Below are 14,883 nucleotides of genomic sequence, written 5' to 3' on the forward strand. Positions count from 1 at the left end.
TGACGCAGCGTGCCCTGGTACCTGAGTGGTGGTATAAAGGCAAGTCTTCTGTCCCAAGTACAGAGAGCTCTTTTCACAGCTCCCAACTCCTGTGCAGTGTCCTGCAGGCTGTCCAGTACGGGATGCTGCTGCTGAAAATCAGGACGGTGGTTTTGGCATGTCTTCTAGTGCCTCCAGTCTGCCTGAGCCGTACAACACAGAGCCTTTTAGATTATCCATTACAGAACCCCCACCTGCTTAAGATTCAAAAGCGTAAGTTGCTCAAGGCCTTCATTATACTCACCTGAGTAATTGGAAGTATTTGAAGGCAAGCTGGGCTGACTTTTAAGTGCTGCTGCTGCACTGAAAATAATAGTGTAGATTTTTATTTTATGTTACTCTGCACTAAGAGATCTGGCTCTAGTGGGGTTTCCACTTGTAATTGCATGTTTTCATGCAGGTATAGGAGTGATAAGAACAGGGAAAACTTGCTGAACATAGGTCAGTATTTAGGGGGAGGGTTTATAGCAAGGACTTCAATTGTGGTCATCCCTTTTCTTCACTATGTTCCTCCTGTGTTCTGCAAGCTGGCAAGGATTGTGATGTCTCAGTATCACCCTTGCTCTTCTTGCTATTCATACCTTGTAAGTGGGTTTTGTTTTTCATGTGGCACTGACTCATTCTCCTAATAGGTCGATAATTTCACAGCTCCTTTTCACTAGTTTGTCACTTGGAACAGAAGAAATGCAGTCGGGTTTCATCAGGCACTGAGGTGAAAGTACTGCAAACAGGTAAAAGCTGGGGGAAACACAGTTCTCTCCTTCAGCAGACCATCTCTTTCTAACTCTTGAAATTAAATGGCTTCGTTATGGAAGTCCTGATAGCATATGCCTGGACAGCACCTTATGAAGGAAGCAGATAGGTGCTCAAACTGCCCAGTTTGTTTAAAGAAATGTTCTATTCCACAGGAGGGGAATGGGGCTTCCTTTGCAAAGATAACAGAGAAGAGAACAAACATGCTAGGAAGTGTGTAGCTGTAAATCCTGTGTGCTTTGTGTTGTTTCCCTTCGGAAGCATTGGAGCTGTAACTTAGGTGGGCTGGAAGCTGGCCTGGTAGCACTGCAGTACTCCTCGTCTAGCTGTGGCATTTGGTCTGTATTGAAGCTTCTTGGATTGATGTGCTGGGGAGTCTGTGAGGACAGGAGGAGGTTTGGGAGTGTTATGAGGTGTGTGTGCCATTCTGTATGAGTTCAGTGCCTGGTATTGAGCACCTACATTTGGCTGTAAGAGATGAGGGCTCACTGTTGCATCTTTCAGAATTACAGAATCTAGATTGGAAGAGGTGTTCCAAGTTCATCGAGTCCAACCATCTATACTATAGATGTTAATTTATAGAGGATTACTGAAAGCAGTCTTGCTTTGGTTGCAAGGGAAGAAGTAATGACAGGATTTGGAACAGGCAGAAGTGAAAGAGGAGGGCTGGTGGGCCAGACTTCAAGTATGGAGGCTTGAAAAGGAAACACAAGGGCAAGCAACTGAGGAATTGCTTAAAGGCTGGATGATTTTTGAGGTCCCTTCCAACCCAAGCCATCCTGTGATCCTATGGCACACTAGGATATGGCCAAGAGGACTATTTTATTGCAGTGCAGTACTTGAAATGCACAGAGGGCTTGGGTTAGCTGCTGGGAGCATCCTCAGTAGCCTTTGAAGTTCAGGTGAGTGGTGCAAAGAGGAGCAGACTGCATTATTCACACAGATAGCATCCCGTTGGAAGGGATTTGGTGGAAGGGTCCTTCCTGGGTTGCTGTTTAGATGTTTTAGACGCCACATTTGCTGTTAATGGTGCTGCAAAGAGCAAGCAGGTTTGAAGAGCTCGTGTTGGGACTTCACCTCCCACAGGCACTTTTTGTGTGGGAATATAGTGATGTTTTTTTGGAAGTGTTCTGCAGGGGGGTAGGTTCTTCAGCTGTTCCTACCTGTATGTGGGCTGGGAGCCCCATACAAAAACCTCAAGTGCTCTTGTTCAGAGTTTGGAGTGGGCTGCAAAGCCGGCAGGGGAGTAGGGGCATGCTCAAGAAATGTTTCTTAATGGTTGAAATAGTACAGAGTATGGTTTTATCTTTTTCTTAAATAACCCAAGAATCGAGCTCCCACCTAGCAACTGAAACTTTATGGCCAATCATTGAGGAGTGGTTTCACGAGATTCAAGTCTTACTACAGCATTAGTGTTCTGCATCTGAGCAAAATGTTACTTTTAGTGATGGCTGTGATCCTGCTGTAGTAAAAGCAGTGGATGGAGTTGGCAGCGTTCTTCCAGCATGCCGGCATGCTCCTACAGACTTCCCCTGGCCCAGGACTTTGTGCTGCTCCTGGCTGTGCACGTGAGGAAGGCAGAGTGATTTAAAGAGTGGTTTCCAGCCCCACAAAGTCAGAGGCAGAAGGTCTGTTTCTTGCTCTGCCACTCAGCAGAGCTGCATAGTTCTGTGGTGTCATTTTTCAATCTGGAAAACAAGAGAGATGACACCTTGCTAGTTATGCACTGAAAATATCTATGGAAATTAAAGCATCTATGAGACGCTTTTGCTTCCTGTCCAGCTTGGCATAGTCCAGATGTTCTGTGCATGGTCTAAGTGGCATTGTTCTCCAGAAGAGCATTACAACCTCTCCCTGCTTCAGAATACTGAGCCATGCTGCACTTCAGAGTACTGAGTAAAACTGCACGTATCGTTGCAGTTTTTTCCCACTTTGTACCTGTGTCCTTTTCCCAGCAGATTCTTTTTAGCATTCTCAGCATTCATTTGTAGTGCAAATGGCTCCCATGAATAGGAGTCCTGTAAGAAGGGTTGCTGTGAAATGCTGCGTTGCCCTGGTATTGTTAAAACCAGAGAACCTCAAGGAACACTTTCTTGGAAGCTGCAGTATCTGCAGTGTAAGTGAATTGCAGGCTTGTCTGAACTGCTTGTAATCTTATTAATGGTTTGAACCCGCTGTGTCCATCTTGATGGCTGTAGGAAGTGGGTGAAATCTGATAGAGAAAATCTATTCAGCCTTTGCCAGGGCAGCTCTGTGCCCTGCAGTGTGGTGGTGGTGCTGGGCTGACTGCAGAGCTGCCTGCCAGAGGAGCTCTGTCAGCACACTGGGAAGGAATGGGGCTGGATGGACTGGCTCCGCTGGGGCTTGTGGGAGCCTCTCCATGTGTTGTGTGCACTGAGGGATTGGTGTTTACTGCTTGCAGTTTGATAGCATTGCATTTTTTCTTTAGCCTTTGTGAAGATCACCTTCTGTGCTAAGCCTGAGTGGGAGATGAGGCTGTGAAATCAGCAGCTGGTCTGTAAGTGTGGTGAGGTGTTCCCAAAGCCTAGCTCAGGTGGAGCGAGGCATGCTCGTGCAAGGTGAGCTCCCACCTCCGATTGCAGTGTGATTCTTCCTTCCTAAGGCAAGAGAAAACAGAACTGCTTACTCAACAACTGATGGCGTTTATGTGGAAGGAACTTTCTTTGTTTCTGAAAAAAACATTGTAACCCTGAAGGCTGGCAGCTCTGCTCTCCTTTCAGCTGCTGAATCTGTAACATCTCCGATCTCTTGTTTGCTATAAAACCTGTGATCTCATGGAGGTGAGGTAACTTCCTGAGCAAAGGACCAGATGAAGGATTTGTGAAATGCTCTTTTCAGATTCACTGGAGGAACGTGTGTGGGGTTGCTCTTTAGAAGGCATCTGTTCCCTGGCAGCAGCCTGGATTGCAATCCTTTGGCTCGTCTCTTGCCCTGGTTGTGTCAGGCTCTTTCAGGGTGAGCTGAGGGGGCACGGCCATGTGTTTCACCTCTTGTGTATCTCACCTTGGATATATGGGTATTCTTAATGTGACTACTGAAAGCCTGTGTGGTAGGAATTTAAAGGACTCTATTTGCAAGACAGAGGTAATTTTGCAGCCTTAAAATGCAGTGGTTGGGTTTAGTTGTTAGCAGTGGAAGTGTGTTTGCCAGCTTGGAGCCAGATGTGGTGGCTTGAGCTGTCAGTCAGAAGGATTTCATGCAGTGACCTCAGAACTTAACATGGGCGACTTCTCTACCCCTGTAGGCTTCTCCAAAGCATTGGGCAGAATTGATTCCTCTTTTGATACCTGAGGGTGGTCTCTTCCACTGAAGGAAACACCATTTTAGACTTATGTGCTGCTGCAATATATTCCTTCCTGTTTTGACTTTTTTTTTTGACACTTTGCTCCTTCATGATTTTACTCAAGAACTGCTTTCTTTAAGGGTCTTAGCTGCTCAGGTTGGTGTGGCTCCTGTATGCAGAGCAGGATCAACGATGTGCAGGGAGGCAGGGACAGACACCTGAGCTCTGGGACCTGTGTCGCTGCCTGCAGTGTTACTTAAGCAACTGCTGTTTCTCTGCCTTGGTTATCCATAAGATAGAACTGATAATGTTGGCTTTGGAACCCCACTCCCTATCCCCCCCCAGGAGATCTGGACTAGCTACTCAGTCTGTTGTTGTTCAGATACCTAAATGTTCAGTTCAACTGAATCCTGCCAGGAGGCTTCTGAACAGGTTTTACCAACAGAGCATTATGCTAGGAATTTCTGTTTGTATTAACATTGCTGGTTTGTGATCAGCCCTCCTTGCTTTGCTTTGAGGGAACAGGATATTGCATCTTTGTATTCTCCCTGGACGTTCAGCTCTCAGAGGAACTGGAGCAGGGTGAGGTGAAAGGCAGAGCCACTTTAGATATTGTGGTTGCTGTACTTCAGCTCTGGGCTGAGGTCTGTGTTGGGACAAGTCTCCTCTAACGCCTCTGTAGCCTGGATGAGAGGGCGAAGAGTGTGATGCTGCTAGTAGTCATTGCTTCCAGGTTGCTCCACTTAAGATCAATTACTTGTTCTGAAAGGTATGAAAGCCTTCCAGTGCTGCTTCTTGGGTTAAAGATACAGTTATTCCTTTGTGACAGACTGGCACTTAGGTGTTGATTCCTTCCTTGTTGCGTGATGGGGAGAGTTGGGCAGAAAAACCTTGGCTTTGGTCCTGCTGGGAAAGGAGAGGGAGTTTCATAGAATCTCATAAGCATTTCTGTGGGCTGTGGACCAGCTTTCTGCATGGATTTTTTTAATTTTTTTTTTTTTTTGTCATGCATGCTCAGGATGAATTATTTCTTATCTTTGTTTGTTTGCTCAGTTAGTGCAGTTCAGGGGCCCTCTTTAGGGTGTGACATTGTCTGTCCAGGGCTAGTTAATGTTTTTTGTAAATACAGTTGAGCTCTTCTCCAGGCTCCAGTCTGCATTATGTTTCACAGTAAGTTACAAGACTGTGCTTCTTGGCTGTCTTTCTCTGCTCCTTGCCTGTCCAGCACTGGGAAAGCTGTTTAGCAGAGAGGTGAGGCATCTGTAGCTCACAGGCCAAGCCGTGAGGCTGCCCAATGGTTCAGCAACAGGAGCTGTGATTGCTGACCTGTTGGTATGTCTGTGAGTGGGGCAGCAGGTGAACCTGGTGAAGACAGCTGAAAAAAATTAGGTCAGGTCATTTTACAGAGCATGCCCTTTGTGCTCCCATCAGGTTTTATCTCTACATACAGAGCATCATACCCTGGGGTGAATCCTGCACTGTCCGGAAGACTGCCTCTCTTCTCTGTGCTTCTGCTGCATGTCTCAAAGTCAGGCTTGTCTTTGAGGTGTGATGGGCAGGCCGGCCAGCAGGCAGGTCTGCTGGCAGACAGCCTCTGACAGCATTACTCAGCTAGCAGCATACCTCTGCAATAAATCATGGAAGATGGAATCCTGGTCTCTCATTTTTTTTACAGGGAGAGAAGATTCACAGGAGGCAATGCAGAGGGCAGCTGGAATTGTTTAGAATTAAAAGGATTGCAAGGAGGGTCCCCCCCTGGTGAATCACGAGCCCTGTTTGCTAAGGGTTTTCCATCTCTTCTCTGCACTGCAGAATGCTGGCTTGTTTCTCTGATCTGGCAGGATTTTTTATTTTTTTTCTTCAGATTTTTGAATAAATCTTAGCAGCTTCTCCTGGGCAGTGCGACAGACTGACAGAGACAGGCTTCTTGTGGCCTGGGCTTTTGGTACAGCCTGTCTGCTGCACAGCTCTTCTGCGCAGATCCTATTGACTTCGTATTTAGATGCTGATATTCTCCTGATGGTCTCCCTTTTACTAAGCACTTGTTCCTGGAAATTGCTTGCTCATCTGGTCCCTTTCCCATCAGAGTGATCGTCCCTGCCTGGCCCAAAGAGGACTTCTACAGGACAAAAGTACATTTGGCACCAAGCCCTGGGAGCAGCTGGTTGTGCTGTTTCACCAAAGCTCTTCTAATGGCAGCCACTGGCATCTTTCATTGCTGAGGCAGGTGGTGACTGTTCCATGGATAGTTGGTTGTTGGTAGGACATGTTCCAGAAGCAGTGGTATCTCCCTGTTGACTGATAAACATTTAGCTCTGAGGGTTAGTAGCAAAAAAAAAAAGACTATGTGTATTTAAGGAAAAGTGAACACTACTGATCTGTAAAACTATACCATGTTTTTGAGAAGGCTTCATGTTACGGGTAATGTTAGAAACCACAGTAGGCTTCAGTTTAACATAATCTCTAAGCAGTTTCTCATTTCTGGAAGTACAATTCAGCTCTTTCAATCTGCAAATTTCTTAGCAATTCATACAAAATTTATGGTCGAGAGTCTTCCTGATCTGAAGAAAAGCCCTTTCAGTGTTAATCTCTCCATCCCATTGCTTTGTTTTGTGTTTGTGACTGCTGCCATTTAAAGAGCAAGGAGTGTGAGTCTAGAGCAAAGAATCTGCAGTGGTCCAGGTCTTTGCCCAAGTGATTGTGGTTGGTGGGGTGTGAGGAGCTGAGGTGGTTCCTTCTAGTGTGTGCTACCTTTGATCAATCTGTTTGCCCTTTTCAGTTAAGGCTGGCTGGCTTCCAGGTATTTGAGCTCCACTGAAGTCTTGTGAATAAAACTCTTGCAGCTCTGCCTCCTTCCTACAGGAATTTACAAAGAGCTTTGTAGACAATCCTGTTTGTCAGGGGGTCTTTCCCTTTGGCTGTGTTTTCAGCTCAGAGGTTTCCAGTTGTTAACCAGTGCCAATAGCTCCAGCTTCTCACGGGGCTCTTTTTGCAGGACAGCCTCCCTGTGCATGGTGGATCCCTGCTGCAGCTCCCGGACTTGCACACTGTCTGGATAAAAATGTATCCCTTCAAAATGGAGTTAGACAGTGTCAGTACCCACAGGTCAGATTCAGGGTAGCAAGGTGAGGACATGAAGACACAGATGTAGAGGAGCTCTCTGTCCAGGAAGTAATTTTGGCATGTTATTTGTAGCCTGGGGCCTCTGATATAACCGGTCACGCTGCAGTGTGCTCAGATTCCTCTGAGATGCTCAGTATTTCACACTCTGGTGCTGTCCCTGGATATTGCTAGTCCTGAGAATGGAAAGAGCTAAGCTGGGTGCTAATGCTGATAGCAAACCTTCTCCCAAAGACCTCTATAAACCCAGAGAGACACCTTGCAGAAATGCAGGTGAGAGATTTTTAGTTCTCCATAACAGAGAATAGTGTTTCAGGGTCAACAATCGGTCGTGGAGACCCTGAGCACAGGTCAGAGGCTGTCAGTTTTCGCATGTCAGCATCAGCCTTCTGGTTCTGACTCCCCTCATAATCATGCGAGCTGGCAGTTTAGGTCTCAATTAACTTGATTTTTCTCAGAAACTGCTTTGCTCTGCAAGACTGGAAGGCTTTGACAGTCTCTGCCTGGATTCCCTGTCAAGCTGTGTGTTGGGAAAATAGGGCAGTGTCATATGGCCTTTGGAGGCTCTGTGTGTGACCCAGTGCCAGGTGACCCAGGGACAGCTCTGTCCTGCTGGTGGGGTGTTTGCCATGGGGCCCAGCAGTGCTGTAACCTTTTTGCATGCAGAAATCCCTCACCTCCCCATGGACTTGTGTTCCCCTTTGCAATTCACTCTGCTACATAATGCACAAAAAGAGCTGTATTTCACATTTTCAGCTTCAAAGTGTTGAAGGAGTTCAAAGTAGCCATGAATTTTACTTATCCAGACAACAGTTCTGGCTGTCCCAGAGTGTTTGAGAGGGGGTTCTTTCCCAGCACATTCTCAGCATGACCCCAGCTCTTCTGCATTGAAGTGGTTGTTTATTCCTCCTGCATCCTTCTAATGATATCAGATGTAATCAGGAGGCAGCTGAGACCCAGTTACATAACTGGTTGTCAGGGTTTCTCTTTGGCAACATTACCCGTATGCTGTTTGCATGCTGACTTTCAGGAACTTGGGGCTTTTCTGTTAACTAGCTAATTCCTGAACCTGATGTGATGGCTGTTTTTTTTCTCTAATGCCTAATAATTTGATCTGGTTTGAGGTTTTCTAAACCTTAAAATGGATGTTACTGCTTGGGATTTGTGAGGCTGATGCAGTGTTGGTAAGGTCCAGACGAGCCGTCACCTTGGGGCTCAGTGCATACCTGCGGGTGAGGTGGATGTGGGATGGTGCATGGTTCCCTCTGCTGTTAACACGGCCCGCAACCCTGCTGATTCAAAAAGGGCATTGTTCAATGCAGCATCTACTTTTCTGCCAAGTACTCTAAACAGTGTTTTCCTTCTCTTTTGTATTTATCCTACTGATGAAGTGTGGTGGAATTGGGGAAAGTGAGTTTTCTTTGGCGTATGGTGATCATCCAAGCAAAGATGGAACCAGACTGGAGGCAAAGATCCATTTGCTGCTCTGCAGGGGAAGGTGTTTTGGGGATGCTGGTCAGCACTGCTGCCTCTGCAGACATTCATGCTGCAGCCCAGAGTGGCAGTCTGGCTGTGAGGGGCTTCTGGAGGAGCCTGGTGGTGTTTCTGAGCATCATGTGGATGCTATTACTGAGCGACACAAAATGCTTCTCTATCTCTCCACTTGCTGCCTAGCACACCGAATCACTTTGGGTTTAAATCCCTGCACTGCAGGGCATTCACTGCAAGGTGCCAGGTTTATTGGTCTGAAACTTGCTCCCTGACAGCAGTCTTTCTGTGGGCTTTACTTGGCTCTCTGCAGGTTTGCAGTACATTCTCAAACTGACTCTCCAGCATGGTTGTGGAAGGTGCTTATTTTGTTTATAATGCCATGGACTAATCCTCTTACCTAGAAATGGTGTTTGATAAGGCATTACTGGGAGAAGTTGCAGCCTTTGGTCAGAGATGGTCTCTTTCAGAATGCTGAATGATTTCTGGCTGCACTGGGAGCGTGCTTTCAGCTGGATGAGTTTCAGAAAGGGTAAAGGGTGGGTAGGTCTGATATGTAATACAGCATTTTGTTACTCCAAAACACAGTTGCAGACTGTAAGATGCGACCTGGCAGATGGTATAATACAGCTGCCAGCAGTTTGAGGCTTAAAGTGGAGATTTTACAAGAAGAAATCTGGAAATCTAAATGACATGTGAAAAGGTTAGATTAAGCTTCTAGGTTTGTGGAAAAGTGAGAACGGAGAATTATAAATACAATACCTGAAAGAAACATCCATTGAAAGTAAGCAAGGCTTCTTTTCTGAGATAAATGTTTGTCTGCAGTATTTGTATTCCCTGTTTCAGCTTTGTCCTGGGCTCCAAGAGCCCAAAAAAGAAAGCAGGGACTGCTTGAGTGAAGGGTATGAATCACAGTACATTGTGCAGGCAGAAATCAGAGTGAAAAATTAGCAAGCCATACCTATTGTGAAAAGCACATTTATAGCTAAAAGTGATACTTGAAGGTGCCAGCAACAGAGAAAATAGTGTATTTTTTTATAAAATGTTTTCAGGGTTTGTAGTTGAACCTGTTCCATTTGAACTGTTTTTTGGACTCCTCAGCTCTCTTAAAGCCAGCAGATAGGGAGAAGGAATTTGAGGAGATAATTCTGTTACCTTCAGTAAGCGTAGTCTTAAATGTAACAAACTCACTTTCCAGACTTCAGTGGGAAACCCAGTGATACTTTCCAGTGTGGGAAAAGATACCAGACTTTTTCTTACTGAGGAGTCCTTGTGTGTAGCTGCTTATTGTTAAGATTTGTTCTTTTAAGCAAGGACCAAGTTGACCGCACTCTTTGTATTTTCATACTTAAAGAAGTTCACTCCTTTAAGTGCTGGAGTTGGCAGAAGAAAAAAAAAAAAAGATGCCATGAGAAATGTGTTCCTGCAGTTATTTTAATGTAGTTTGTGAATCATAAATCCCACAAGCTTTTTGCAGCTGGGAGGGTTGGGATGGTGATGGTAGTGAAACCTGGTGTCAGCTCACTGAATTTGTCTGCAGTTCTGACAGTCGTGCATGTTGTGCTTTTTACTTAACCATGGCTAGGTAATCTGATGGCGTTTTCCTGGTTCTCTTTCATTAAAAGGCAGATTGGGAGCGGCGCAGAGAAATTTCCTTACTAGATGACATTTCATCGCAATGTCCGATCGTTTGGGGCAAATAACCAAGGGAAAGGATGGGAAAAGCAAGTACTCGACTCTCAGCCTGTTTGATAAGTATAAAGGAAAGTCAATAGAAGCTATCAGAACTACAGGTAAGGAATACCTCCAGAAATCTTCTGCGATCCTCTAAGCACTGTTGCAGAGCTAGTTAGGTTGGAAAGGGTGCCTGATGGGAGGCAGCAGGGTTACTGAACTGTTGGCATCTAGATTGAAGGAGGACAATTGGTTTTGTTACTGAGCTGCTATTATTTTAGAGTCATGGAGGAATTCTGGCAAAGCACCTGAGAGACTGTGGGCCTATTCATTTAGCCCGTGTCCTTGCTATGAAGTGGTCAGGTTGCAAACCTGACCAAAAGATTCACTGGAGTCTGGCTGTTCTAGAATAGGGCAGTTAAGCTGACTGAAGTACCTTAAGGTGGTCAGAACTTGTTTGTAGGTGAGAATTATGGACTGAAGATCCCCGAGGAAGAGCCTGTATTAGTTTTGCAGTGGAAGCATGATCGAAAGGGGGTGGTAGAGTGGAAAATAAAACAGGAACAGGTTATCTGGAAAGGCTCTGGATTTGATGTTTGAGTAGAAAAATGAGGTATCAGCTTAGTAAATCTGGTTTGATGAGAAGAGTTGGGAGAGTCTAGACCTCAGAATTCCTGGGGTAAGTGTCCAGTCCATCCCAAGAGATGGGCTTGATTGACTACTTTCCCGGCTGTGAAAGAGAGAATCCTGCCTCTTTTGTGAAATGGAAGAGGAGTACTTATCTGCTCCATTAGCTAAAAAGATTGGGTGTTTTCTTTTAGGGATGGTTACTTGTCCCTCCTTCCTCTCCATTGTAGTAGGATCCTGCCTATTAGCTGTCTGCTACAGTACACAGCTACTTTATGGTGATCTTGAAGGAACCCGTCTTACTTTCTGTTGACTGTCGGTTTTATGAATAGCAGCAGTGGTTTTGATTATTGTACAGTTCTTTTGGAACACCAGTTGAGGTTACTGAGCTAGCAGGATATAGCCATCTTGTGATCTTCTTGTGTTCCTTTCTCACTAGTTATTCCTAGACATGGCTTACAGAGTCTTGGAAAAGTTGCTGCTGCTCGGCGCATGCCACCTCCTGCAAACTTGCCTAGCTTGAAGTCTGAGAACAAAGGAAACGACCCCAACATCGTTATAGTACCCAAAGACGGTACAGGATGGGCAAACAAGCAGGATCAATCAGACCAAAAGAAGTAGGTGGAACTGTTTTTTGCTATGTTTTGTCAGGCAAGTGGTAGCAGCAATTCTGCACTGCTGGGCTGTGTCGAATCTTGAAAGGATCAGCTCTCTGTTTTTCAGGACAGTGCAAAACCAGAAGTAGCGTGATACTTAGCAGCTGTTATATTGCCGGTTGTTTGTTGTCTTGCCCTCCTTTCTGTTTGATCTCACCTCTGCTGTTCTTTCCCAGTTCCAGTGCGACAGCTGCACAGCTGCAGGAGTCGCTGCTGCAGCAGGGTTTGCAGAAATCTGTCTCCAATTTACAGAAGCCGACACAGTCAATCGCTCAGGAGGTAGGCACAAGCAGTCCCTGTCGCTGTTTCCCTGCACCCAGTCAGCTTGAGGGTTTCCTTTAATTGTCTGTGTTGCCATGTGCAAGTAAGAATTGTCAGACTATAACTTACAGAACAGCTGCTGTGTAATCAGTTCTTCTACAATTGCCTCTTGATTCCAAGTTGCTGTGCCTCAGGAATGCTGGGCTGCAGTTACAGTATAACTTTGTGCGCATTGCCTCTGTACCTTTCAAGTGTGTGGGGAAAGTCTAGTTTCAATCTAGAAAGAATGGCTGGAATGTGGGATGGCTGGTTAGCACTTGTAAACTATTTTTCTTTGGGTCTAATTCAAGTGTCGCTTGGTGACAACAGATCCAGCTCTTGCTCCCAGCCTGATGAGACTTGTAAAGAAGAGATGTGGTCACTGGGAGAAGTAGCCAGTGTCAGGACCTGAAAAAACTACTGGCAAGTAAGAAAGCTTCCTCAGAGAGTGCAAGGACCTGTCCCCCTGTGCTGTGGATTCCATACTTCCAGTTCTAGCCCTAGAAGTTCAGGAAAATTAGGACAAGTTATTATTTGAAGAAGAAAAGTGTAGTTAATGCATGAGAAATAGGATAGCCTTCAAGCTGAGGTATAGCATGGAACAAATCTGGAAGATTAAGACATCCAGTTTGGGAAAATGCAACAGAACAAAGAGAAAGCTTTATTAGAGGTAGAAAAGGAAGAATGGTGAGAGAAAATAGTTGGTGGAGGTGAGAAGAGTATAGAGTTAAAAGGCAGGACAGAAGAGTATTTTCACTGTAGCATCATAGTGCACTGGTATGGGGTGCAGCTGACTTAAGCCCCAGCAAGAAACTGGGGAGACCTGTGGTAGCCAGTGATACCTGGATGATATAGAGGTCTGAACTGTAGCAGGTACTACCCAGGAAATGAGGAGTAATTAACTGATCTTTGGACATTTTTGTTTGTTTGTTTTGGTTTTGTTTTGACTTTATTTTTTTTTCAGAGTACAAATTCAGTGCCAGGTGGACCAAAGTCATGGGCACAGCTGAATGGAAAGCCAGCAGGACTAGAAGGTGGTGAGTATGATCAACAGAAAGGGAGCTGGATACATGCTTCCCTCAGGCATGAGTTGGGGTGGACTCCATTTCTTTCTGCCCTCCCTGTCTAGACTGGTGCCTAATGGCACACAGCTGTGTTGGTTACAGTGCAGTGAGGCCACATGAGTCCTGTTTTGAATCTGCATAGTCTGTTGGCTGGAATGATGCAACTGCGTCAATTCGTGTCTGTCAAGCGCAAGACACAGCTTGAGCAGAGCATGTCCTATTGCTGCTCTGAACCAGAGTGCCAGTGCCATCTTCCTCAGCCCAGAGCAGTTTTTAAAAAGAAGCAGAAAAGAGAGTGGAGGAGGAAAGGGTTTGGATTAGGAGAAAACAGCACATCAGAGACTGGAAATTATGGTGTTTCCATGGCTGGGTAGCATGGGGAGCTTGGCTTAGTGAGGTGCTTGGAATAAGCCTGTAATGGTTAATGTTTGGGGAGGCTGTATGCACTGTCCTTGGGTGAAGGGTCCATGATGGAAATGGCATTCCACCTGCTGCAGGATGCACTTGCTTACACCTCAGCTGGTGCCTGATGTCTCCTTTGGTAACTGTGCAACTTACCACTTCTGCTTGACTAAGGATCTTGGAACAATGTTAACATAAATTGGGAGTTTAGTTGTCTTCAGATGCATTTATTTCCACATATAAGGTAATTTCCAGTACTGTCATTAAAACTGTGGTGGAAGTAAGAGCTCAGTTCCAGAGTTTAACGTAGATAGACTGGAAGCCATGAGATACCGAATGAAACTGCAGTTTTGTTTTTTTTTTTTCCAAAGAATTGAGACAGCCACAGATTGCAGTAATGGAGGGGACAAGCTTACCCTAAATTAAATGAATTGATTAGTGAGAGAGTGTTTCTCAGTGGTGAAATGTTAGAACAGAAACTTGTGCTTGCTTGCAGTTGATGGATAATGAAAAGGCTGTTTGGGTAATTGGTACAGTTTTTAGACTGTTGCTCCACAGACCTCCTTCCTGTGCAGTCCTCTTGAAATCTGATCTTCTAACAATGCTTTTAAAGATTTTTTTTTTTTGAAAACTCATTGTAGGTCACAGTCTTATCAATGTGGAGTTCTCAGCACAGGAAAAGAGTTGCATATGTGACTAAAGAGCAGCTTAACTAGAAGGTGACTGAATTACAGAAGCATCAAAAATCTGGCTGAAAGGATTTGTCAGACCACCCCATTCATGCACCTCTTTTCTGGCAGTGAGCAATTACTTTTCTAGTATTATTGACGGAGAGGTCTTTTCCTTTTGGCTCTTGTAGGTGTCAAAGCTGTTAAATCTTTCTGAGAGGGGCATATCCTAAACTAAGGTGATCTGCTAAATTACAGATGAACTGCTCTGTGCCTGTTCCTTCCATTTAAGGGGTGTTCTGAAGGAAAGAAAGACAACGGAACCATAGAAGAAACAAACCAGTACTGAAACACACCAAATGTTTCTCAGCGTGATACTGGCTAGGATTCTAGTGCAAATTGTGAATGCCTGCCCATTAACGGTCATTATATTGTGCAGCCCTACCCACAGGGAAAAACTAATACCGCCTTAGGGATTGGGATGGAGGAGTTAGTCCTGAAAGACAGTAAAATGTTGTTAATGTTCTCATTGTTATTCTAGTTCAGTAGAATGCAGTAGAAAAGATGAACTCTTAACAAGTGTCAGCTGATGTTATACTCAGCAGTTGGCAGTATCTTCTCTGGAAATCTTCAGGAGGGAGATCTTGTGCAGTGTGCAGATTCCAGAAAGTGCAAATGACTTAAGCCAGTCCTCCTATCTTTGCCCTTAAGAGTCAAGGTTAGACTCTTTTGTTAGGTCTTTAGCAGCTTCCATTACTGTTACTTCTAATGAGATAATTCTGAAGGAG

At 45.1% G+C, this 14,883-nt stretch overlaps 1 protein-coding gene across 18 annotated transcripts in view; it reads left to right on the plus strand.

The window, feature by feature from the left end:
- Positions 1-14,883, plus strand: part of PRRC2B (proline rich coiled-coil 2B) — a 55,486-nt gene that overhangs the window by 10,091 nt on the left and 30,512 nt on the right. For 12 of the 18 annotated variants that reach the window (XR_005840542.2, XM_025141506.3, XM_025141504.3 and 9 more), the window contains exons 2-5: positions 10,330-10,497; positions 11,445-11,622; positions 11,838-11,940; positions 12,926-12,998. Coding sequence is in view for 17 of the 18 variants with exons in the window: in XM_025141506.3 (XP_024997274.2) it covers positions 10,383-10,497; positions 11,445-11,622; positions 11,838-11,940; positions 12,926-12,998 (469 nt within the window). In the remaining variant the exon portion in view is untranslated. Of the gene's footprint in view, positions 1-1,320; positions 9,244-10,329; positions 10,498-11,444; positions 11,623-11,837; positions 11,941-12,925; positions 12,999-14,883 lie in introns of those variants that run through there. The other 6 variants (XM_025141507.3, XM_025141505.3, XM_040649370.2 and 3 more) reach the window with 4 other exon arrangements.

Source organism: Gallus gallus, chromosome 17, assembly GCF_016699485.2.
Source record: "Gallus gallus isolate bGalGal1 chromosome 17, bGalGal1.mat.broiler.GRCg7b, whole genome shotgun sequence".
NCBI lineage: Eukaryota > Metazoa > Chordata > Aves > Galliformes > Phasianidae > Gallus > Gallus gallus.